Below are 25,496 nucleotides of genomic sequence, written 5' to 3' on the forward strand. Positions count from 1 at the left end.
GACCCCTGCCTTGGCCTAGCGGCAGGATAAATCCTTCTTTCTTAGCCTTGGCGAGTTGGTATAAATCCTTCATTCTTAGCCTCTTAGGTCTTTTTCTAGTGTTGTTCACTGTGATGATCAAACCAAAATTCAGGGGTCTTCCTGTTAGTGAGATGCATACCATATTTTTGTTTGCAAAGCATCGAGTGGATCAGATCTTGGTTTGTACTAGATGATCATGTCCTGATTCTACCTGTCACCGTTTAATTGTGTTACCATGTGCAAACACTAATACAACAGCCACAGCTGGAAGTTTTTGGTTCCTGATTTGGTATGGCACCTAATGGATACAGTTCTGGGCCCAATTCCCTTAAATTTGTATTACATAGGAACAATATTTTTACTCTGAATTATTTTGAAATTTTTGGTTTTATCTCCCAATGCTCCCCTTTCATTGCATTTGTAATTTAGGATCACTTGTCTTTTCTTATGTTTTCATGTGCGCTCACCCCCATCTCCTGTTCGTAAAAAATGTTGCTTGTAGCCATTTTGTTTTGGTATCTCTAAAAATACTTTTTTTCACTATTTACCAAAAAATTGAGTTATGCGGGTACTTCAATGCACGTGTTCCACATTATTCACCATGGCTTGACAGAAGTACTTATATTTCTATCTTTTTAATCCTCAGGACTGAAAACAGAAACAAATTATCCTGTTGTGCGTGAGCAGCAGACTCCCCAAGGATGGATCAGTCCGAGGTGTTCTCACAGATTGGGAAATGAGCATGTATAAGTACGAGGTGTTGGAACAGATTGGTGATGGAACATTTGACTTTGGTCTATTAGTGAGGCACGAGGTGGGGAAGAAGTGAGTCTGAAACTCTGAATAGCACCGCCCCTTTCACTTACCTAGTGAGATCAGTTTTATTTCAGTCTTTTTGGTGGTAAGGACCTCCGTGTCTAGTGCAGGTATTTGCTGAAGAAGATCCAGCTAGCGCCACAAACTGACCGCAGTCACCGGTCTGCCTAGAAGGAGGTAAATCCTCTTCTGCTTCATCTTGACATGCTACACTTTGTCTTTGGGGCCTAGTTATGGTTATAGCAGGAACCCTTTTGTTCGTCGAAACCAGGTTATTTATGTCATTTTGCGTACAAAATATGGCATGCTGGTTGTAGCGCTGGTGGCTCCCCTTTGGTGAGCACTTGCCCATGAGCCATGGTGTTTGACCTGTTGAGGTTTCTTTGTAGCTGGGATTTGGTCACCTAGCTACTTGGTTAGTGTTGTGCAATGTTTTTGCTGGTTTCAGGCAATTTTATTTAGCTTATATAAGCCCAAGTAATTTATTTATATTGATCCCTTTTTTAAGGATTAGTAATTGAGCGGTTGAATTTCAATTGTAAGTACATGAGGTATAGTTAGTTAAAGGGGTATTGGTTCAAATATGTTTTGCTTTGTTTGGCGCCTTAGTATTTTTAGCTATATGCTCAAAGTTGGGTTCATATTTTCTCCAAATTTGAAACTTGCTAAGGATTTTATTTTTCTTTACAAACTATAAGTGGACATTTGTAATGTTCAATGGTATGAGTGAGTTACCTGGCAAAATAAATGTTCAAGTGTCCTAAAGCGCCTCTTTTTAGCTAGTGTACTCATGTGTTGTTTACTTGTTTGTGGTTGCTCACCAAGACTTATTCCATTTTTCTTCTGGATGCATTACTTTCTAAATGGATTCTTATACCATCCATACTTGCAGATAGTGTGCATATCAGGAGGCTACCCTGTAAAATTGGAATAGCATATAATGCCTTTGTTAAAATAGATTCTCGTTAAATCATTCATGTGACTCTAGTCACTCCTGTTGGTAAAATAGAGCCACTGATGCATTCGATTAGAAGAGAAAGAAATAGTACTCAACTTGTTATGTCTTCTGACTCTGATGATTTCTAACTCTTCGGAAATTGACATGCTTTGTAAGTGTAATCGGATCCATTGAAATGCACTTTGCTTTTCATGTTTTAACAAGTGCATGCCACAAGAAAGCTCCAGGCTCCTAGCATGTGAAATTCAACATTTTCAAGGAGTTCATTGCTCTGTAGAATCTTGTAATTAGAGGACACATAAGTTCTAACTATTGGTTATGCAAATAATCAGGGCTAGCATTTGGCAAGCAAGTTATCACATTCGGATTGTAAAATAGTATGATTTCTCATCCCATGGTGATTTGACATGCTATTTATTTTCTCAGTGTATTTTGATCCATTGAAATGCACTTCACTTTTCATATTAACAAGTACCAGTCACAAGAATGCTCCAGGCTAGCTCCTAGTAACTGAAAATAACTTATCCGAGAACTAATTTTGCTGTGTAGGATTTTATCTGCCCATGACATCATGTTCTTATGCTACATTAAGAAAAGTTTTGTAATATTGTAATCTTGTAATTGCAGGCAGGAGATGATGGTGTCTGTGTCCTTCACCGCCGCCAAGTACCTGGCGACGGTAGCCGTGTCATCTGTTAGCCTTCTCTGCCCTGGGCCGGCGCAGCTTCTAGGCTCCATCCCCGCGGTATCCGCCGGAAACAAGACCGTCTTCTCCACCTCCCCGCAGCTGGTGAGACTTCCTATCCGGCTATCCCTTGTCTTCGGAGCATGTTGCAGAACAGATACACAGGCGTAAGAAAAAAAACGCCTTTGCACTGCTTTTACTGCTCCACGAATGGATTCTGGGGGCTGTCGTTTGTAGATTCAGGACTGCAGGACTTGGTTCAGAATTTGTTTGAGCAAAGGCTTACACAAAATTTGTATGCAAGGTTCGAAAGTAGTTCGAAAGTGGATGCTTACCATAAGCTAGCCAGTAGCATGTAGCTTCTTTACATGCTTTCCTCTGCTAATAATCATTCTTGTGATAATGTATCTTCTTGCTCTGAAAATAGAGATCCAAGGTTGCATTAGATTAGAGGAGACAGAAGCACTACACTACTTGTTATGTAAATAATCACGGTTAAGCATTTGGTAATAAGGGTTGACATAGTAATAAGGGTGAGAATTTTTCCAAGTCATTACTACTGATTAGTAAATATGGGCTGAAAACAGTGTTGGTAAGCAAGGTGTTAGTAGTATATCTAGTTCTATTTTTTCTACCGTCTTGTCCTTGGTAGTTCATTGTAGGTATAGCTTGATCTCGCAAGAGTAATGATGTTTTACTACACATTCGTCTATGTTTTCAAATATATCCCACTCTCACATTCTACCATTGGTCAGCTTTGTACGCACGATTGCAAAAAGGCTCTGATGAATCATGTGTACAACGCATGTCAGACTTCAGAGATGCCACAACATTGATGAGAAGATATATCATATTCCGAGCTATTTTTTTGGTTTCATTCCTCAGTTTCTACATGCCTGTTTCTATTCGTAAACAAACAGTTATGCTTCTTAGGTGCTAGTGGGAGAATTGTGTAGGTGTTGTCTCGGTTTGTTCAATTGTTATCACCATTTTTTTAATCATTGTCTACATGATTTGTTTACTTTGCTGAAGAGTGGAGTCCCCTTTTCTTAAGATATGTCTCTTTGTTATGATTTATCAGAACATTAGCTGAGCTTACAGTTGCACAAACCTTTTAAATCTTCTTGTGTATTTTTATATCGTTGTTATCTAGATGGAATACATCTTTTGTTATTCAGGCATGATTAAATCTGTGAGGGTCAAATGATGAGGAATAAACTGCAACAATATGATGAAGCAATGCTCCTTTGACTCTTAGTATTAGTTGTGAACATTAGCAGTAAGCTTTCTAGCATGCAATGTTTTATTAATTATTAGTTCATATCTACTAATATTCTCTTCAAATTAGGAGCTATTTACGCATGCATTTGAGGAATGCCAACTGCTGTAATACGAAGGGGAGCTAGCTAAGCTAGCATTTCCTGCTCCATTTGATTTTTTCTTCACCTCGGCATAATTTCTAGCTATCTATCTATCTACATAGATTGATTGAACCAACAACCTGTTGCTCCTTGATTTAGTTGTTGTCTCGCTCAATTATCTTAATCCAGATTATTTTTATTTGGGTTAAACTTGGAGATTAAAGTTCTTAGTTAATATGAGAGTTTTTTTGGTATTTGCTATCTTTTGGCTGGTTGCACTTGTCGGAGATGATCTGGACTGCTAGATCAATGTGTATTCAGGGTTTTGGTATTTCCTACTCTTGTGATTCAACCCAATTAATGCTATCTTATAAAGACTAATTATGTTACTGCTGAATTGATGCTTATAGAAAGAAGAATTTATATTCCCAAATTGTTTGGCTGACTTGGAAATTTATCCAGGGCATGGTGCAAGTATGTATACTGAAGGGAGTTGTGGTCCAGAATTGCAGCGATGCGGCACTGTTTTGCAGGTAGGTACTTGATGGCATGAGATAGACTTATTAGGAATCCAGTAATTCGTTTGTGAAGTGCTTTGCCATACATGTGGGATATTTGTTAGAGAAGATGCATTTAGTTCAAAATGATGTTGCAAATAGGAAAACATCTAGAATATAACATGTCCGTGAATGTTTCTTCTCAATTCATCAATGTCGTGCCACCTGGACTGCAAGTGCGTTAGATCCGCATTTGACTCTGCGTTTTTGGTAAGTTTTCTGGTGCTACCCATATCTCCTCTCTATGCCCTGGGATACAGGGGCCCATATAGACGATGAATGCGTATGTTGCCAGGTTCATAGCTTCAAACTTGGCTATAATGTTCCTTCTCTTGCCACTTTTAATACATATTAGCAAATTGATGCTGATCCTACACACCTATCGATTGTCTGATAAGTAGACATCATTCATATTTCTTCGATGTGGTAGTCAACATGATTTGCGCTAGATTGTATTTGCTGCGAAGCAGTGGAGACTGTTCCTGTACTATATATTTAACTATTAATAGTTAAGATATATCAAATATACCCATGTGTGCTTGTATGCCTAAGTACTACTCTAGTTAGCTATTTGCAACAGTAAGTTGTAGATGAGAGTTGTTCATATGTAGGATCATGTTGTATTTTGCGTACAAATGCTGTCATATCGTTTATCTAGGCTTGAGTTTTTTTTTCTCTAAAACCGTCCATAACTTCCTCCTTTAGATTTACACCCCAATTCCAAGTAGTTGCTTATTGTGTCCTCGGTTTATACATCTGATACTTATTATCTTGTTTTGTGATTTTCTGGTAAAGAAGAAAAGGCCAAGACGACCTGAAGTAACTAGTTTAGGTCCTCGTAATGTTTCTGGCCGCTTTGGAGTTTGGCATGTCCTGGAAAGATGGCCTTGGCGGTGCGGCTGCTGTTGATATGCTGGCCGGTGTGTGTGTGTGATACTGCCGTTTTGGTACTTGTAGCGTCGTCTTTGTAATGCTCCTGGCCAGGGAGTTGTGGTGATACTGAGTAGCTGGTCATACTTTCGAGTCTTGTGGGTTTTTGTATTTGAAATGATATGATTTGTGTTGTGTGCACATTGTTGTTTGTTGCGTGTTGTGAATGATCAAAAAAGATGAGAAGTTGTGCCGAAATTTTGAGTCCCGAGTACTAATTTCTGTTACTAATTTGTCGCCCACAATCAAGTTTGCTCCTAGAGAGGAAAATGATTCAGTTATGTGATGACCGGGTAGTAGCAAATATATGCAATAGGGTGGTGCATGTTAAATGTCTAGTGCCTAGCTGTAAATGAAAGCTGATGTAGCCTGATCGATCTGCTACGAGTGCCCGCGTGTGATTTGCTTGATTAGCTGACCAAGTAACATAGCATGATTAGCTGACCAAGTAACATAGCAAGATTGTCTCAGCCGAAGCCACAAGTCACGAAGCGGTTGGTACTGCGTTTTGTTTTGGCCCATTCTACATGTGTGGTTAACTAAAAGCAAGAATTAACCAAAAGAGCAGTGATCGACCGATGAGCAACAAGCTAGCATGGTTAAGATATGGAGCTGATTAATTCCTAATTTACCCGTAAAAAGAATTTACACAGTTGGCTGATTGATGTAGCAAGCAATATGTATAGAGGTGAGGAAAGATAATTTTATGACCCAGCGCATTACAGCTTGGCGTCTCCTCGGGCAGAGCGCCAGGCAGCCAAAATTAACTACTACCTTGAGAGAACCGAGCCGTCCGTCTTGCGTATCCGTGTCTATATTAAATACCTCCATAGAGCTGATCTGTAACCACAAGTCATTTAATCACCATGAATTTAGTTGACTTGGTTCAGCACGGTCGTGCATGTATTGTGCACGTCACCGATCCATGGCAAGGTAAATCCCAGCCACTTATCTAGCTCCCCACAAGAAACGAACGGGAAGGTGATCATGAGAGAAGTGAAATTAGCACCAACCCATCATCTCCTTCCCGCTCACACCTCCCTTCTCAAAATTGAAACATCTGCAAGTCGACTCTATAAGTAAGGCAATTTTTACGGTACCCGGTACTCCAAAACTGTCAGCTGGAGTACCAAGACAATCTGACCATCCGTGCTGGAGGTCCATTGTGTAATTTATTTTTCCGAAAGTGTCAAAAGGTAATTTGCTCCTCTATTCTGGAACGATAGCACTCCATCACGATCGATCGTCTCCGCTGTTGTGGAACGACACCACTCCATCCCGATAGAGGTGGCGCTCCTCTGCCATCGCGTGCTGTGTGATCGGCGCCGTCGCCCGCTTTTGCCCTCACGTCTCGCGCCGCCGCCTCCGACGTCCTGGTCGAAGGTCCGTCCTTCCGCAACGCGTGCGGCCGTCCGGATCGATCGTCTCTGCTCTCGTCCTGATCGAGGATTTCCACTGCGGGCAAGCTCCGCCTTGGTTGCTCTCGCGTCGTGATCTGGTTCATACTTGCGCTGGTTCCTGGTAGTTGTACAAAACAAAACAGTAATCTGAAGTAAAAAGTACAGTAGTAGTTGGCTCGTTTCGGCCACCACCGCTGGCCTTCTAAGTTCTAACTAGCTTTGTTTCCCCCTCTTTTTGTTTTTTTCTTTCTTTGTTTCCAGCTTGACATACCAGTGTGATGATCTTCTCGTTTTAAGAGTTTACTGTTTAATTAGGTAGATTAATTTGATTGCTAGTGTGCTTAATTAGGCATGGATAAAGGAGATACTCCAATTTGATTTGATCTTGTCATGGGTCCACTTGCGTTTATTTCATGAGCTAATGTTTGTCAGACTAGTATGTATTGATGGCTGTATATATACATCTTATAATTATCCAATGTAGGCCCTAATTCCGTTTATTCACCTTGGTTCAAACTCTTGTACGTGTAGCCTGTGTGTTCCAATTGGTGGGCAATTTGATAAAACACAAACATAGGATCTAGTGCTTGGGGTTAACCTGCTACATAAATTTAAGGAAAAATTTGCTACAGGACACCGTTATTTTCTGGCGTTTGCCAAAACACACTGCTCGATTGTGTCTTTGCCAGGTACCATTACGATTTCGTGGCACATTTGCCAGAACACACCACCTAGCCAAAAACGGAAAGTTTTGCAAATTTAATTGGCAGCCTGTTGAATAGCTGTGTGCAGAACATAGTACAGTTTCATCCTTTCATACAAGCAGGTTTGGTTTTTACTTGGTTTTGATTTTTGAACTAACTGCAAGCTGGAAAAAAACCAAACTGATATAAGAAATTATACAAGGTTTCTCATTCTATTTGGAGCAAATAGCAGGATTTGATGTTTCATGATGTTTTAATTTATGAGTTCAGTTATTGGGAGTCAATAGCTGTGTTAGCAAAAGGTGGACCATGCAAGCCAAAGCTGCATTTGTGTCGGAGAGAAATGCCTCTATGCGTGTGTGGTCAACAGAGATGGATCGTTACCGATATCTGTGAAGCAAGGCTAGTGCAGCTCTATTCAAAGCTTCAAAAAGCTTTCGCAGCAGGTGATGGATTTTCTACAAACCATTCTCGATGAGCTTCAATGGCTAATCCTACACCACGGACCAGATGTGAGGGCAAATAACAGCCGGCAAAAATCGAGTTAAGGAGGCAGTCGACCTGCCGGTAGAAATGAACAGCCGGCATAGATTGTAGAGGGCAGACAAACGGCCGGCAAAGTTGGAGTTGTCCTGGCTATCAACTGCCGGTAACAAGCAAAGCATAATCGAGTTAAGCAGGCATGAGGAGAGCCGGCACATGTAATTTGCGCAGTACCTAAAAATTTGGCGCGTGTCTAAAAAGTGACCGCGTCGAGCGAAAAGTTTTCAGAATTATGCCCGCGTCGAGCGAATAATTTGCGGACTTTAGGCGCGTTTCCAATCTACACACTCCAAATCCCTAAACCTACCCGTGGAAAAATTCCCCAATCGCTCTTCTCCATACGCCAGCTCCGCTCAGAAATCCTCGCCGCCGCAGTCCGTCTCCTGCACCACGCCGCCCACCACCCTCCGACTCCGCGACGGCGTACCCATCTCCTGTCGTCGCACTCCATCTCAGCGCCGCCGCTGTCCTCCTTCCCGCACCCGCAGCAAGCGTCGCGTGAACGTCGATCTGCCGGCGGGGATCGGATTGCGCCGCGGCGACATAGCCGATGGGAGGCGGAGCGTGTCCGGTGGAAGTTGGGGCTCGTCCCGTCCGCTTAGATCTCCGGCAGCCAGCCTGGAGGCCCCCGCCTCGCCGGGGCCATCCGGTGAGCAGCAGCAACCAAACTCGGTTCCTGGCGCAGGCGGTGGATGACGTTGTTCCCTTCTAGTTCCGCCACTGTTGTAGCCTGAAGGTTAGCTGCAAGCTTCTCTCCCTCTTCTCCCTAAGGTAATTCGTGCTTAAACTCTGCTGTTCTTGGTTCTGAATTTTGCATCCGAGTTAGGGAAGTTCAAAGTAGGTCATGAAATGGTTGTTTACAGGTTATTGTAGGATCATGTAGTGAGGAGGCGATGGCCAAGCAGACAAAAATTGATTCATTTTTCAGAAGAAAGAAGACGCTGATTGTGAATCTTGTGAAAAGTATTTTGTGGTTTAGAGTGGTGTAGGCGATGGTTGAGACAAAAAATTATTGTCATACACTAATTATTTAAGTTACTGAATCCCCGCAAAAAAAAATTTAAGTTACTGAAAACACTACAAATTTAGCTTATTGTTGTCATACAATTTTGTTTTCGAAATACAATTTTCTGCTTATTGTTGTCATACAATTCTAACTATTTAAGTTACTGAAAACACTACAAATTTAGCTTATTGTTGTCATACAATTTTGTTTTCGAAATACAATTTTCTGCAAGGTCAGCCACTGACTTCACGTATGGTTTAGTGCTAGTTTTTTCCTTATATTTTGAATATTTCTGTGCTAATTGATTCACTCCATAGGATAATTGTTGAACACCGTGGGCACTTAGTGGAGTGGGGATAGAAGTGGACTGGACACTATTGCCTTGGCTTTTCTACTGAGACAAGTAAATCACATATGATGGCTGCATGCACTTATATTCAATCATGTGCAAATTATTGTCTTATGGCCATTCTACCGAGACAAGAAGAAGGAAGCAGAACAACTAAAAAAACAGAAATCCAGCCGCAAAAAGAAGCTGGGAGCAGTAGTTACACAAATGAATTACCAGGTTTTGTTTTATTTCCTACTTTAGTTTATGATTTTTGTGTATGAGTTCCAAGTCCTAGTGTTTCGTTCTTACTTCTGCCTTGTTTCATACATTATTTTAGCAAGTGAGGAGATACTGTACAATGTTTCGAGGGACCATAGAACCTGTTTCGCTTGATGCCCCATTGCTCCTTCCAGCAGCAAAAAAAAAAAGCTGAGTTTTTCTTGTTGCTTTTCTAGACTGATGAAAATAGATCTGGATAGGTTGATGCAATGTAGCACTTTATATGTACAGTTTGATGTGCAGAATTAAATACACAAATCCAGGTTACAATAACAGAGAGATGATCCTATCAAAAAGTAAATAAAACACAGAGTTAGAGGCCAGTAAATATATATATCTTGATTGATGGGACCTCCATCGATGAAATGCATGAGAGGCTTCCTTTTATTAATGTCATTTGTAGCTGTTATTAATTGCACATGTTCTCTTCTTTTCACCGAAAAGAGAACATGTATGAGAAAATGAAATATTGCAGCACTCGTTCTTATCTGTATGTTATTTTGTTGCTAGTTGCCATCCATGTGTCACATGGAAATTAGCTAGTGCAACTGGTTTGCTGTTCATGCATTAGAATATTCTACGTGTAGCTAGATGGTGACCTGCATGCCGGGCGAATCATATCGATCTTGTAGAAATACCAGGAGGTGAACATGCTAGTGTGTTAGTGGTAAGTCATCCAATTCTCTAGTTGTTGCTGTTCGAATAATGATCATTAATGGTAAAAGCGTGATTGCAGAGATATTTTACAAGCTATTGTCTATTTGCTTATATTGTGATTGCAGAGATATGTCTAGCCCAAACTTTATATTGTGAAGCGCACATATAATGCCTATCAATATTGATTCTGTTTCATCCATGAAATCCAGTTCTTCCCTGATTGAAATTACCCTTTTCAGCTGAAAGGAGAATCAATCAAGTATGGCAAATGGCCTGACAGCTTATGTTTAGGATGCATTCCAATTGCCAGCAGAACGCGAGCCACGTGGGGATGCTTTCATTCCGTTGGCGCAAGTATGCCAGAAGGCTGTTAATAGCAATATTCATTTCCAAGGTAAGACTTGCACAAGTTGAGAACATAGTTGTCACCTCCATTAATTCATGCCCATTTTGCCTTGTTTGGGAGGAAATTGTTCAAGTACGAGTAATAATATGTTGTGATTGTGTTTACATAATGAAACATCAAATTATATGGCTATGCCAATTCCTCTACCTTGCATCCTATCAGCACATGTTAATGTACAATTATCCCAAGGGGCTCAACTTGAGGTTGTATGTACCCATCCCGCGAGTCATTTTCTTTCTTGCATGGGGATATCTAGTCCCATTTTCGGTTGACGCTATATTGCTGTCGTTTTCATCTCTAGCAAAAATATGTCTCAGTAAATTATAATTGCTTCACACTATGAAGTGCAGAGTTTGCTTCACACTTTTTTCAACATAGTCATATAGTGCTTCATGTCTCAGTAAATTATAATCGGTAGTGCTAAAGGACAAGTAAATGCACCAGTACCTGTCTCTAATATTTTTTCTCTAGTTTCCGGTACAAAATGAACATTGGTAGTCATGATTGACCAATCTGCTTAGATCAAAGCATCTTGTTGATGTCTTATTGTTCTTGTTCAGGTGGGCGCTGACAAGGTACACTACTTCTTGTTCTGGTTCAGGTGGGCACTTCTTCTGACAAGGTACAGTACCCACGCGAAATGAGGCGGCGAGTTGGGGTCACTGGAGCAGCCCCCACACACTGCTGGTGGAAGTAGAGGTCCCCTATGCGAGTGCGGCGAGGTTCTGTGACTGCTGGAGGTTGCCGGCGAGAATTGGGGCGTGTCGGCGGTGGCTGGGGACGAGCTGCTGGAGCTCTCCTCGTCGACCTGCACAGCGTCGGCGAGCTGCCGGCGAGACAATCTACTCGAGTCTGGCCAGGGTGCTGGGGCTGTGCTGGGAGGCGACCTGCCGAGCCTGGTGCGACGATGAAGTGCTAGGAATGTGCTGGGAGGCGAGGACCTACTGCCTGCTAGCTAGCTGGATGGATCGCAGGATCGCCCGCGCGGAGCAGGTAGCTGGATCGCGGGATCTCCGGCGAGGAGCTGATCGCGTGATCGCGCGGGGGAGACGACTTTTGACAATGTTCACTTGTGGAACTGTATAAATCGTTGTCAGTGTTGACTCGTGGAAGAAGTGCATTATGGTCTCCTACAATCTGTCTATAATGTATTAGATTGAGTTGTACCTTGGCATGAGTAAAATGCTGAATTGTTTTTAGCATAATTTCATGGAAATTCGACATGTTTGCTAGTGAAGAGATCTGTTCGAGCAGACAAACCTTTGCGGATCATGCTAAAATATGCGGATCATGCTAAAATACAGAGAACTGCCAGGAAAGCACCAAACAGCCGGCACAGATCTGTGCCGGCAGACCAACGTATCTGCCAGGAAAGAAAATAGACTGCCGGCGAACGTCAAGCTTTGAGGGCACCATAACAGCCGGCAAAAGAAAAACAGCCGGGAAAGATTTTTGCCGGCTGGATTATTGCGGGCAGGTGAAACAGCCGGGAAAAAATCTTTGCCGGCAGTTCCATTGCCAGGTTAGGTGACCTTTCCCGGCAGATTTGGTGCCCTCTCATCTGGTCCATGGTGTAGTGTAAGTGTTACACTATTTTGGATTAGCCCGTCAAGAATGATGAGAACACCCAGGAGACATCATTTGTGTAGCTAGTTCAACCTTAGGCTACATTCCTGAATTTGTGTATGTTCATTTCTTATTATAGGAGAGGTTGTTCTGCAAGATTATAAAAGAGGTAAGGTTGTTCTACCATCCACGGAGCTGAACTATGTATCTGTAAATTCAGTTTGGGTGCTGAAATTCAGATGGCACATTTATCCTTGGAAAAGGCGGCCAAAAAGAATCATAGAAGAAAATTGTCTCCAAACAAAATCTTTAGTATCTAAAATGTAGTATATTATTTCATTCGGTCAAGCTTATGGACAAAGATGATATATATTGCATGTATCTTCAAATATACACAAGGGGGATTTTTATGTCACGGCAAACTTGGTCCATGCATTCCTTTTGGTCACGGCATGACATGTTTGATGTATTGTCTTATGTTAACAAGATCTCAACAGAAGGGAAGATGTTGTATCATCTCATATAGAGATGACCTGACATACCTCAAATGATATTAACTACTGATGAACAACATTCAACATTCAGATACATTCAGACATATATCTTAATTTGAGAGGAATTCAGCGGATTACAAAGACGCAACAGAGCCAGACCACAAACATTGGCGGACAGGCAAATACCCTAATACTAGAATAGATGATCCTCTCCTCAGATGAGTGGGATTAAAAGGAAAAGCAAGCGAACTATCCGACAAAAAACAGAATAGTTGAACTGATAAGGTGCCAGCTGTAAAGTGCTGGTTCGCTGAGTTCAAATGGCGCGAAGATGACTAGGATGACTCTGTGGCATTGGTCGTTCGATCAACGGTCGTCGTAGCTTCCGGCATATTAGTGCTTAACTGAACATATCGACACTTCATCAGTTGCAGGCATAGAGTATGACATAGGATAAAAGAATTTTATGACACCCAAGTGTGGACCTTTTGCTCACCAAACTCGTAGAACAACTGCAAAGGAAAAGGAAGGTTTACATGGGTAACATTACTGCAAAGAACAACATAGTTCTGAAATGATAATATTTTTTATACTTGTAATGAAACAAAAAAAATCCTGCCCACTAAATGGTTTCAAAGGAAACAAACAGAAGGCCAAAAGATCGAGTAAAGCTTGACTTGGCAGAACGCCCCAGTTAGGAATAAGACCCAAGATAATATGGTACCAAATAGATGCCAGGGTAAGATGGCATAAATCTAGGCTAATAAAGTCCAAATTCAAGTATGGAAAACAACAATTGTATCATGGGTTTCTGAAACAATTACTACGGACAAGAATGAGACGAACTATCATAAGTACTTGTATTCGTCAGTAAGAATGGGAGGCAATTTAGGGAGCAACAGAACGAGGGATTTAGTTAGGAGGTGGTGATAGTTTAGGCAATTACTACGCACAAGAATGAGATGAACTATATGCTAGCACTAAGAGTATATGTGTATTAACGGTGACTAGTCATAATCAAACGGACGAATTTCCACCCTTAATGGTAGTATATAGAAATCTTAGTGCTTTCAGAATTTTATGTTATCCAGAATGAGAAAATATATCTTGCACTACTTTGCACACATGGTAACAACAAACAGTGTAGATAGAAATGTACCTTCCTGATATCCTTTTTAACTTCTTTGCCTTCAGCACTGCTTCTGAAGTGGTCATGAACGGGCTTGAAACAGAAAAAAGATTGTAAGACATTAGAGTCAGATATTATTTCGGGACCAAGGACACAGAGAAATTAAACACACTGGAATCAACACAGGCACATAAGTAACAAGATTATTTGTGTGTGACACCAAGAATAGCATTCAAGTACTACTACTGAGCACTGACACAGACAAACAAAGCTTCACAACCCATGTGAAATAAAGCCTTTTGTTTCTTCCTTCTACTAATTTCCATGCACCCTATCCTACTTTCTTCTGGCTACGTCCTCTCTTCATCATTTCCTCCCTTCTCTCACCCTCCAGATATGATCGATAGGTATGCACTTCAAAATTCCGTCCATGGATTCAATTTAACTTTGCACTGTTCATTCATATGCAGAAAGATGTAGACATTGATAGGAAGCAACTACCATGCGACATGCTCTACCGTGTGAAGAATAAGATAGAAGTACACAAAGATGTCCAAAAAAACAGACGCAGATCCTGCTTGACGAACATATGTCTGAACAGTACATCAGCCTTATGGCACAACACAGCACTACTGGAAACATTTGTCCTGTTAGGCCAAATATTAGTAAGTGAACAACTTTTATGCAATAAGCTCGATCAGGCTCAGGTTAATTGTTATATGACATTATCATTCAGGTCAAGAGGTGGTTTAAGACTGGAATTCCTTTGCAGCTCTTTTACGAGTATGTGTAATAAGTGTATTAGTCTCAGGCTGCCCATGATAAATGGCCAGGCTTCGTTTTGATTGTGCTAGTGTCAAAGTTAAGAGATTCTAGTGGTTACACATGCTAAGAATTTGCACAACAAGGCTTCAAATTTATAGAAGCTCTCAGAAAATGGTGAATGATAAAAAATCAGGAGTGGCTATTGAGCTATTCGTCATGAAACTACCTATGATTATGGAGGCATTTGCAATTCAAAATACCTACCTAAACCTAAGCAACTTTAATGTAGCAATCCATTTTCATGCAAAAATAATAGGGAACAGGATAGGGATGTTCCTCACATGCCGAACTCGTCGGTGTTCATCACGGGTCCTGCAGGAGCGCGAATCCGTCAAGGGAGCCGACCACCTCGCCGCCACGGCCGCTCGTTCCTTTTCCCCACATCCGCCGCAGCGATCTAACCACCACCATTCCCGCAACCATCGGCGCACCACTCCCGCACCCGACGGCGCGCATCCGTCGAGGGAGCCAACCACCTCGCTGCCGCGAGGAGCGAACTACCACCACTCCCGCACCCGTCGGCGTGCATCCGTCGAGGAGCTGACCACCTTTTCCCCGCCTCGCCGCCGCGAGCCGACCACCACTAGCGCCCGGCCGTCGGCGCGCATCGGTCGGGGGCTGGACACGACGGCCGCGCGGCGCCTCGTCCCCCTCCCCGGTCGGTCGGCTCCTCCTCCATTCCCCCCGACGCCGCCAGAGTTGACCTCTGCTAGGGTTCATCTCCACGAAATGATTAGAGACTGCGGATGGTTCACCGGATAACAAATGCGAGAACACCCTCAGAAAAACAAAAAACACCAAAGTAGCCCTTCCCGGGGCCAGACAATTAGGAAGAATTATGATCTGCCCCTCCGGTTGAGGTACTCCGTGAGTTTCCCAGTGATTTTGAGGTGGTACTCTGTCGTCTGCTTGTGGAGTACGAGGGCTCCAGCAGCCGCTCGGTCGGTTGAAATGGACGGCTCATGTCAACTTGCGGGTACTGTAAAAGTCCTCATAAGTAAAGAGCTCTCCTCACACACCGCGTGTGGATTGCGCGTGTGACTATGACTTAGACTTTGACTCTTGCTCGGAGAGGAGAGGAGAGGAGAGGCCATGGCACTCCGGCCAGATCGCACCGTCAGCCAGAGACGAGGCAGCTGAGATAGAGCCATGGACGGTAGCCAAACGACGTACGGAGTCGTGATGGCGAGTGACCTGAGATCTTCCAGCAGGTAATCATCCATCCTGAACTAATTTCTTGGTTTACATTGTTTCAGTCCAATCAGTCCTCCTCTTTCTTCTTCTTCCCTGGATAGCACATGTAGGTCTCCTTGTAAGCACGCATGTATAGTTTTTTGTTGTGTGCTTGAATCTTAAACAACACATTCGTTGATGGCGTATAGTGATCAGTCAAACTGTGCATAAATGAACAACAAGTGGTCATGGATTTCCCACGTGTATAGCTCAAACCCTGTGCTCCGGAGACAGCTGGTGGTCGTGGAGAACCTCCTCCGGCTCCGGCCGGCGTCCGTCGTCGTCGTCGTCCACACGGGCATCGCTGCGGCAGGCGACATCCAAAAAGTAGAGCCCGAGGACCATGACGAGGACGCCGAACACCCATAGGCCGAAGGGCGGCGCCAGGCTCGGCACCGCGTTCAGGACGAGCAACCACATCCACCAGCCCAGATACAGCGAGATCGCCCACGGGACAAGCCTGGCCTGTCGCAGCTCGGTCGCGGCCTCCGGGTCGTCGTCGCCCACATGGGCAACATCACTGCGGCGGGCGGCAACCGCGAAGTAGAGCCCGAGGCCTATGGCGAGCACGGCGAGCACCCACCTATGGGTCCGCTGACTACCAAGGTGGCCAAGCGTGCGGATCCCTCGATGGGAAAGTTGATGTCCTCGGCCGCGAGGCTCACTCTCACCAACGCTTGTTTATCGAGCCTGCCGCTACATGCGATGGCAGTGAACCTCAAATTGAATGAAAGTTGCGTACATATCTGAGGATCACTCACGTAAATTGGCATAATTTTCTGAGTTACCTACAGAGAATTAGGCCCAGATTCGTGACAGCAAAGAAATCTGTTTCTGCGCAGTAATCCAAATCTAGTATTGACTTTACTATCAAAGACTTTACTTGGCACAACAAATGCAATAAAATAATATAAGGAGAGGTTGCTACAGTAGTAACAACTTCCAAGACTCAAATATAAAACAAAATTACTGTAGCAAATAAACACATGGGTTATCTCCCAAGAAGTTCTTTCTTTATAGCCATTAAGATGGGCTCAGCAGTTTTAATGATGCACTCGCAAGAAATAGTATTTGAAACAAAAGAGAGCATCAAGAGGCAAATTCAAAACACATTTAAGTCTAACATGCTTCCTATGCATAGGAATCTTGTAAATAAACAAGTTCATGAAGAGCAAAGTGACAAGCATAGGAAGATAAAACAAGTGTAGCTTCAAAAATTTCAGCACATAGAGAGGCATTTTAGTAACATGAAAATTTCTACAACCATATTTTCCTCTCTCATAATAACTTTCAGTAGCAACATGAGCAAACTCAACAATATAACTATCACATAAAGCATTCTTATCATGAGTCTCATGCATAAAATTATTACTCTCCATATAAGCATAATCAATTTTATTAGTAATAGTGGGAGAAAATTCAACAAAGTAGCTATCATTATTATTCTCATCAAGTGTAGGAGGCATAGTATACTCACAACAAAATTTACTCTCCATAGTAGGTGGCACCAAAAGACCACTATCATTATAATCATCATAAATAGGAGGCAAAGTATCATCAAAGAAAATTTTCTCCTCAATGCTTGGGGGACTAAAAATATCATGAAAACCAGCTTCCCCAAGCTTAGAACTTTCTATATCATTATCAACAATGGTGTTCAAAGCGTTCATACTAATATTACTACCAGACATGCAAATAAGATTTCATAGGTTTTTTAATTTTCGCATCAAACCATCCATGTCTTAAATCAGGAAATAGAATAAGAAGCTCATTGGTGTCCATTATGCCTAACTAGTGTAAACAAGAAACAAAAAGATGCAATTGCAGGATCTAAAGGAAATAGCTTCGAGTACTTACAACGGCGAAAATAGCTTAGTAGCCGAGATCCGGAGTGTGAGTACCTTTTACCTTTCCTCCCGGCAACGGCGCCAGAAAATAGCTTGATGTCTACGGGTGCTTCTATTCTTGTAGACAGTGTTGGGCCCCCAAGAGCAGAGGTTTGTAGAACAACAGCAAATTTCCCTTAAGTGGATCACCCAAGGTTTATCGAACTCAGGGAGGAAGAGGTCAAAGATATCCCTCTCATGCAACCCTGCAACCACAAAGCAAGAAGTCTCTTGTGTCCCCAACACACCTAATAGGTGCACTAGTTCGGCGAAGAGATAGTGAAATACAGGTGGTAAAAATAAGTATGAGCAAGTGGCAACGGCACCAGAAAAGTGCTTTGCCCGGGACAGTAAACAAGCGAGTAGTAACGCAGCGGTAGTAACGCAGTAAAACGAGTAAACAAGCGGCGATAGCGATATTTAGGAACAAGGCCTAGGGATCGCACTTTCACTAGTGGACACTCTCAACATTGATCACATAACGAGAATAAATAAATGCATACTCTACACTCTTTTGTTGGATGATGAACACCATTGCGTAGGATTACACGAACCCTCAATGCCGGAGTTAACAAGCTCCACAATATTCAATGTTCATATTTAAATAACCTTAGAGTGCATGACAGATCAACACAACTAAACCAAGTACTAACATAGAATGCACACTGTCACCTTCACGCTACGAAAGGAGGCATAGATCACATCAATACCATCATAGCAATAGTTAACTTCATAATCTACAAGAGATCATAATCATAGCCTACGCCAAGTACTAACACGGATGCACACACTCGTCACCATTACACCGTGCGGGAGGAATAAAACTACTTTAATAACTTCACTAGAGTAGCACATAGATAAATTGTGATACAAAACACATTGCAATCATAAAGAGATATAAATAAGCACTTCACTATGTCATTCATAACGGTGAATAAGTATTCGTGAAATATAGCCTAAGAGACCCACACGGTGCACACACTCGTCACCTTTACACACGTGGGACAAGGAGTCTCCGGAGATCACATAAGTAAAACCCACTTGACTAGCATAATGACACCTAGATTACAAGCATCATCATATGAATCTCAATCATGTAAGGCAGCTCATGAGATTATTGTATTGAAGCACATAGGAGAGAGATTAACCACATAGCTACCGAGTACAGCCCCGAGCCTCGATGGAGAACTACTCCCTCCTCATGGGAGACATCAACGTTGATGAAGATGGCGGTGGTGTCGATGGAGGAGCCTTCCGGGGCACTTCCCGTCCCGGCGGCGTGCCGGAACGGAGACTCCCGTCCCCCGGATCTTGGCTTCGCGATGGCGGCGGCTGCGGAAGGTTTCTCGTACCGTGGCTTTTTCGTATCGAGGTTTTAGGTCCGGGACCTTTATATAGGCGAAGAGGTGGCGTCGGAAGGTCGAAGGGGCGACGACACCATAGGGCCGCGCGGCCGGGGGGTGGGTCGCGCCACCCTATCATCCGGGGGCCCCGTGGCCCCCTGCGGCGGCTCTCGGGTGTTCCGGATGCTTCCGGGCAGAATAGGAACCTGGGCGTTGATTTCGTCCAATTCCGAGAATATTTCGTTACTAGGATTTCTGAAACCAAAAACAGCAGAAAACAGCAACTGGCCTTTCGGCATCTCGTCAATAGGTTAGTTCCAGAAAATGCACGAATGTGACATAAAGTGTGCATAAAACATGTAGATATCATCAATAATGTGGCATGGAACATAAGAAATTATCGATACGTCGGAGACGTATCAGACGCCGAGGACGAGGAGGAGGGGCAGGAGGAGGAGGACTCCGACACCAAGTTCGCCCGGTTGGAGGCGCAGGAGGCGGCGGACGACAAGGCGGCGGCATGGAAGAAGTCCAGGGCCCGGGCAAGGGCGCTGGCGCGGGCGGCGCGTCGTCGTCCGTTCACCGACGACGACGACGACGAAGACGCCATTTCTTCCAGTTTCAACTCCTCGACGGGCGCGTCGTTCTCCAGTTCCGACGAGGAGGTGAGAAGCAAGAGGCGCAGGAGTTTGGACGACGAGGCAGGGTCTTCTAACAAGAAAGCCAAAAATTAGTTTTAGTTTATATCTTTTTAAATTTGTTCTTCTTTGTATGTTAAATATGTTTGAATCTATTCGATTGAAGTATCCGGTTAATTGTTTAGGCTATAATCTATTCGATTGGAGCAACATGACATCATTGAGTACTACTTTTTCGCGTTTAAATTTGCTCATTCAACAAAAATGAAAAAAAGTAGCACAAAAAAAAACACTTGCATGTCCAAAATGCGTCGGACCGCTGGAGGTAGCTCCCGACGCAAACGGAGATTTCGTCCCTCGCGATCATTTTGGTGTCCGCCAGACGACGCAAACGGATGCTAGCGGACAATTTGAGCGTCCGAAATGGGTCGCGCCGCTGGAGATGACATGAAGCGGGGAATAGTCGGACGCGCTTACCCATCTGCCTTGAACTCTTCTCCGCTTAATCATAGCAAGTGGGGCTACTAGGTTTTTGACTTTTCCAAACAAGGGCGGCTACTCTTCTATCCTATACTACTAAGACAACGGCTGCTCCTGTGGAGCTCAACCCAGCGCGCCCAGACGTGCATAACCAAGTCCAAACTCCACATAAGTACGCCCGCGGCGGCAGCAGCTGATCGAGCTCAATCAAGTGCTCACCACCGCTGCGCATGGAACCTACCGCGGCGAATCTCTTGCCGGAGACGGAGCAGCTGGCTCAGGGCTCGGAGCGGCGCGGGTGGGGGCGCTGGGCGTTCCTGGTGACCGTGTCGCTCCTCCTCACCGGCAGCTTCGCATGGGGCGTGTTCCAGGCGCGCCACAGCCGGCGAGACCTCACCTTCGTGATCGTCGCCTACTACCTCATCGCGCTGCTCTGGTGTTGCCTCGCGAAGCTGAAACTCCTTTGCCGCGACGACCCGGCGGTGGCGTCCAAGTGGCGGCGGGTCAGGTTTGCCGCGTGGGTGGTGTTCGTGACGCTGGCGTACACGATCGAGATGCGCGTCGCCGAAGCGACCCCTGACCCGTGGCTGAAGAACGCCGTCTGGTGGCTCACCAGCCTCGGCATATGCCTCGCGTTCTACTTCTTCATTGCCCGTGAGGATGCCGGACGCCGGACGGACAGTCCTCTCCTCGAAGTGTCCCCCGAGCAGAGGGTTTGAACTGTATATCCGTTGTCGAAACCGTTGTTGCACACTTTCACTTTCGCCTCAAGCTAATTACAACTTTCGAGATCGCTCAGTATGAGAAGGCGCTCTGTTTTCTCTATCATTGACACGTCAAGGTTAAAACATTCGACTGCCACCCCTGCCAGACTTGCAAGAATATCTAAATCACTTGCTTATGTAATCTGTTTATCAAACAAGTCAGTTGTGTTATTAGGTGACAAGTGAAAGTTGTAGAGGGTATGGTACATCCAACCAGGAGAGGATCAGTACGTAGGCGGCTCCGCCACAAAACCAATTCTAGGGTTTCGTCCTCCTCGCGACGGTACCGCTGATCCGCTCCGCCTTTAGCGGCCTTGGGGCCTTGAGAGATATGGCCGCTGGCGGGGAGTTTTCGTTCTTTTTGTAGGTTGTTTTTTGGTATCCTTTTCAGGATGTTGGGGCGACATCTACATCTTAAAGTTAAAATAAGGTTCTTCCTGTACTATCCTTGCTCCGGTGGTGCGTTAATTAAGCACTGGTGGAGGACATATGGAGTTGTGTGCCCGGCGGATCTCTACGGACCCGGTCGGATTTCATGTTCGTTGGTATGGTTTCATGTCAGTCTCTTGCGGTTGTCATAATTGGCGATAGTTACTGCTCTGGTGCGCTGGTTCTTCGGGGCCTTAGGACGACGCCTTACCGTATGTTTACTACAATAAGCTGTACTACGACAAGCTTTGCGTGACTCCGGTGATGAAAGGGGCAAGAACAGCGGCGCACCTTCAACTCGTGCTAGTGTTTAGTCATCGCTAGATGGTCCAAATACCTATTGGTAAGTATTATTATTTTTGAGTTATTTGTACTACTATCGATGAATATTAATATATAGGTGGAAATTTTGCAAAAATAAACAAGTGAGTTGTTGTCGTCTTGGTGATGGTCGGCATGCAAGCAATTTGGATAGTGCATTCTCAAGTCCACTTGTTCCGCCCCCTTCCCTGCGTGTGTTGGTGTGCTTTGTTTTTGTTTAATCTTCCTTTTAGTTGCTCCAAAAAATTAGGTTTATAGGCAAAAAGAAATTGAATACAATATAGGTGGAGGGTCTTCTCCCTCCCCCGGTGACCACTCAAAAGAGAATGATTTATTGCTTCCGTTTCAAAAAATAAAGCGCACCCATATTTTAAGATAAACTTTAACCATAAAAATTAAGCAATAAAATTTTAATTATATTATATGTAATTAGCACCATTAGATTCGTATTGAAAAGCACTTTCTAATAATAATAATTTTATACAAACAACCTTTATATATTTCAAATAATTCTTGATTAAATAAAAAACACGTAAAACGAAAACACCTTAATTCTTGAAACGGAGCTAGTAGGTTAGCTACCGCTCGTTCAGAAATCAAGCAAGTGTAGCTGTTGACTACCCCTGGGACCCGAGGAGAAACCGGAAAAGCCAGACGCGCTTGAATGTTTGCCTCCTTTTTCTATGCTTCTTCCTGGAAGGTGGTCTTTTCTGCTTCTTCCACAAAAGCGGCTACTCTGTCCGAGTATAAAACAAGCGCTACTCATGTACTCCACTAGAGCTCAACACAGCGCGTCCGCACGTGCAGTAGCTGCGTCCACCCAACCTATACTTCAGCAGCGGCAGCAGCAGTTCGAGCTCGCGAGTCGCGACGACCTTGCCCACCACCAGCGCACATGGACATCGAAGCGGCGAAGTCCTCCCCGGTGGCGCGAGACCCGCCGTCTGCGGCGGCGCACATGGATATCGAATCGGCAACGTCCTTCCCGGTGGCGCGAGACCCGCCGCCGCGGCCGGCGCCGGAGACGGCGCAGCTGGGCGAGGCCCCGGAGCAGAAGTGCGGGTGGGGGCGCTGGGCGTTCCTGGCCGTCGTGTCGCTCGTCGTCACCGGCGAGTTCGCGTGGGACGCGTACCAGGTGCGGCGCAGCCCGCGGAAGCTCGCCTTCGTGGTCGTCACCTACGACCTCGTCGTGGTGCTCTGCTGCTGCCTCGTGAAGCAGAACCTCCTGCGGCGCGACGACCCGGCGGTGGCGCCCGAGCGGCGGCGGGTCACGATCGGCGTGTGGGTGGTCTCGGTGGCGCTCGCCGTCATCATCGCCGCCCGCGTCGCCTTGGTGATCGTCGGGTGGCGCTGAAGATCGCAGTGTTGGTGATCACCGGCGTGGGCATCGGACTGGCGGCGTCCTGCCCCACCAGACGTCACCGGAGCAGAGGTTTCGAATTATGGGTCTCTCTGCTGGACCACCGTGTGGATGAACATGCCGTTACTATCTACTACAAACATTATCATCGTTTGGATCACTCGTGTGTTGCTTTTCGTTTTTCCTATAAGGAAAATGTATAGAAAATTCAATCCACAAATTCGAAGATAAAGAGCAGATGGATGATGCGTGCGTGCGTGCGTGCGTATCCGAAGACGGCGCTCACGTGCGGCACGCCAGCCTGGAGCGGATAAAACGGCGTGGAGCAGAGATCGTCACTTTCGCGCGCGTGCGACACACCAGCTCACCTCAATTAAACACGCCTTCCTTCCTTTTCCTTTTCCTTTCGCCTTTACTCGCGTGCGTGCGCGCGCGCGCGTGCCTCGCCTCGCCTCCTTCATTTTCTCGATCGCTTCCATCCCACTTGGTTAATTTCCTTCCTTTATTTCGTCGCGTCACGCCAGCCTGGCACTTGGTTAATTCAGTGGAGCGTTTTCTCTGTCGCGCGCGCCGCCGGATTTTAATCGGCCGTCGCGCTAGCTCACTTTTTTTCCCCTACTTTGCGCCAACCATCGCAATATTTTGACATACCACGACTGTCACGTGTGAACCAAAATATAAAAACCCAGCAAATGTCTCATGACTCTCTCTTCGGCTCGTCGCTCGTTCCCGAAACCCTGTGCATCGTCCGATTCCAACCTAGCTAAACCGGTGAGCCAACTTGGACCGCACCGCTCCCCGATTTCGCAAGGTGCCACAAGATCAGGCGGGTTGAAACCATATGAACCATTGTCCGCCGCCCCGACATCCCTGATATATATGTTGCTCTTCGTGAAATTGGACGCTACGCTCATCGCCACCGCTAGCTGGTTCACCACAATCCATGTCGGGAAGGGTCCTTCGACACGCGCAAGGGTCATGGCTTCAATGTGACCAACACCGACGCCGTTTCCCGAACGACTCGTACGACTATGCAATTGGGCGCATCTACTTCGTGCTCCGCGTAACTGGATGCCATACGCATTGGTCCTTGCTGGCTCCGGTCTGCCCAAAAAATATGGGGCCTACACCACGGTCACATGCACAACTTGAAGCTATGTACATCTCATTGAAGGGGAGGGGCTCGCCGATCTGAGCTGGGATCATATGGACGTCCACGACTTGGAGAGGCTTCCGAACAATCACGCAAACACCTGGCACTCGCTACTACCACCACCCCATGGTGACTAGGGCTCACATGACTCACCGTCTACGCCAATGGCCGGCTCCCGTCGGCACAACAACAGAAAGCCTTCGGCGCTCCTCTACGCCGACGGCAGCCGTCTACATAGCGTTGTCGGCGTCTCCAGCATCAGCGCCTCCCCTCTAGCCATCGTCGCACGGGATGAACGTCGGCGTACGGTCAACGGCAGCGGCTATGCGTGGCCGTCAGTGTTGATCTATCGTCAGTTGACTCCAGTTCCCGACTGTCAGAAACTATGCTGACGACTATCGGCATAGCCACGCCACTCGTAAGATGAACCTCCATAGAAACCACACCATGGTCATGTGGTAACAAGGATCAGCCCATATGCTCTGAAGATTCCGTCCAATTCCCTCGCCCCACCCACGAGGGAGTTCCCCTATACATTGAAAACCTTTCTACTTGTGGTCATTGCATGTGCGTGAAGCGAGTCACACCCGAGGGTTCAATAGTAGATCTAGCAACATCCCACCACACTTGTGTATACACCATGTGGACACACATATGATTTTGGGGAATTCCCACCCTCCCAGGAGTAGGATCCAGAGAAAGCCTAATCCGTTGACCCCTCGGACTACAACTTTGACTGGACTTATGCCTTCATTTGAGCTTGGTTAGGTCACACGGACATGTGGTAACAAGGATCAACCTATGTACTCTCAAGATTACCTCTGATTCATCCCAAGAGGGATTTCCCCCAAGAACCTTCCTAAGTCCCGTCAACCCATGTGCGCGAAGCTAGTCACACCCGGGGACCCGCGGTGCGAGATTCATGCTCTATCATTTCATGTGAAACCAAAATTTAGCAAAAATTAATTCAAAAAGAATCTAAAAAATGGAAAACCAAGGTGCAACATCATTTTATGTGACCTAATTGCGAGGAACATCGACATACATGGACTACAACGAGTTTTCCGAAAAATCCCTTCACAAAACTGAAGTTCGATGGCTTTCAAGCAAAATGAGATAGGTCATGGCCTTAACCACCGCATAGTTTGTTGAACGGAGCCAATATTTTATGCAGGCCAAGGTGTGGATACCGTTAATCGGACATCCCTCAAATTTATTTAT

General features: G+C 45.0%; 2 protein-coding genes, 2 long non-coding RNA genes, 1 other non-coding gene and 1 pseudogene across 7 annotated transcripts; all 6 read left to right on the top strand.

Annotated features, from left to right (window-relative positions):
• Nucleotides 1-11: 11 nt before the first annotated feature.
• On the top strand, nt 12-1,783 carry LOC124668191. 2 transcript variants are annotated; one of them, XR_006991595.1, is made up of 4 exons: nt 12-58; nt 668-846; nt 948-1,014; nt 1,730-1,783. It is a non-coding gene; the product is annotated as an uncharacterized LOC124668191 (long non-coding RNA). The 2 variants fall into 2 exon arrangements; XR_006991594.1 differs by lacking the exon at nt 12-58 and having other exon boundaries at nt 511-846.
• Nucleotides 1,784-3,254: 1,471 nt separating this feature from the next.
• Nucleotides 3,255-3,346, top strand: LOC124668774. Its single transcript, XR_006991858.1, has one exon. It is a non-coding gene; the product is annotated as a small nucleolar RNA R64/Z200 family (small nucleolar RNA).
• A 330-nt stretch (nt 3,347-3,676) lies between these two features.
• On the top strand, nt 3,677-3,752 carry LOC124668762 (annotated as a pseudogene).
• Nucleotides 3,753-8,275: 4,523 nt separating this feature from the next.
• LOC124665166 lies at nt 8,276-11,612 on the top strand. Of its 2 annotated transcripts, XR_006990499.1 has the most exons (4): nt 8,276-8,746; nt 9,299-9,549; nt 10,488-10,642; nt 11,215-11,612. It is a non-coding gene; the product is annotated as an uncharacterized LOC124665166 (long non-coding RNA). The 2 variants fall into 2 exon arrangements; XR_006990498.1 differs by lacking the exon at nt 8,276-8,746 and having other exon boundaries at nt 9,040-9,549.
• Nucleotides 11,613-20,478: 8,866 nt separating this feature from the next.
• Nucleotides 20,479-20,993, top strand: LOC124664824. The gene has a single exon (XM_047202257.1). It carries the CDS (start codon nt 20,479-20,481, stop codon nt 20,965-20,967), a length of 489 nt encoding a protein of 162 aa, XP_047058213.1. The 3' UTR covers nt 20,968-20,993.
• A 1,545-nt stretch (nt 20,994-22,538) lies between these two features.
• On the top strand, nt 22,539-23,151 carry LOC124660100. Its single transcript, XM_047197892.1, has one exon. It carries the CDS (start codon nt 22,658-22,660, stop codon nt 23,114-23,116), a length of 459 nt encoding a protein of 152 aa, XP_047053848.1. The 5' UTR covers nt 22,539-22,657; the 3' UTR covers nt 23,117-23,151.
• Nucleotides 23,152-25,496: the final 2,345 nt, after the last annotated feature.

Source organism: Lolium rigidum, chromosome 6 (genome assembly GCF_022539505.1).
Source record: "Lolium rigidum isolate FL_2022 chromosome 6, APGP_CSIRO_Lrig_0.1, whole genome shotgun sequence".
Lineage (NCBI taxonomy): Eukaryota > Viridiplantae > Streptophyta > Magnoliopsida > Poales > Poaceae > Lolium > Lolium rigidum.

Bases quoted from the DNA above. Each gene is read 5' to 3' on its own strand.
- LOC124664824 (XM_047202257.1), top strand. From the start codon at position 20,479: ATGGAACCTACCGCGGCGAATCTCTTGCCGGAGACGGAGCAGCTGGCT.
- LOC124660100 (XM_047197892.1), top strand. From the start codon at position 22,658: ATGGACATCGAAGCGGCGAAGTCCTCCCCGGTGGCGCGAGACCCGCCG.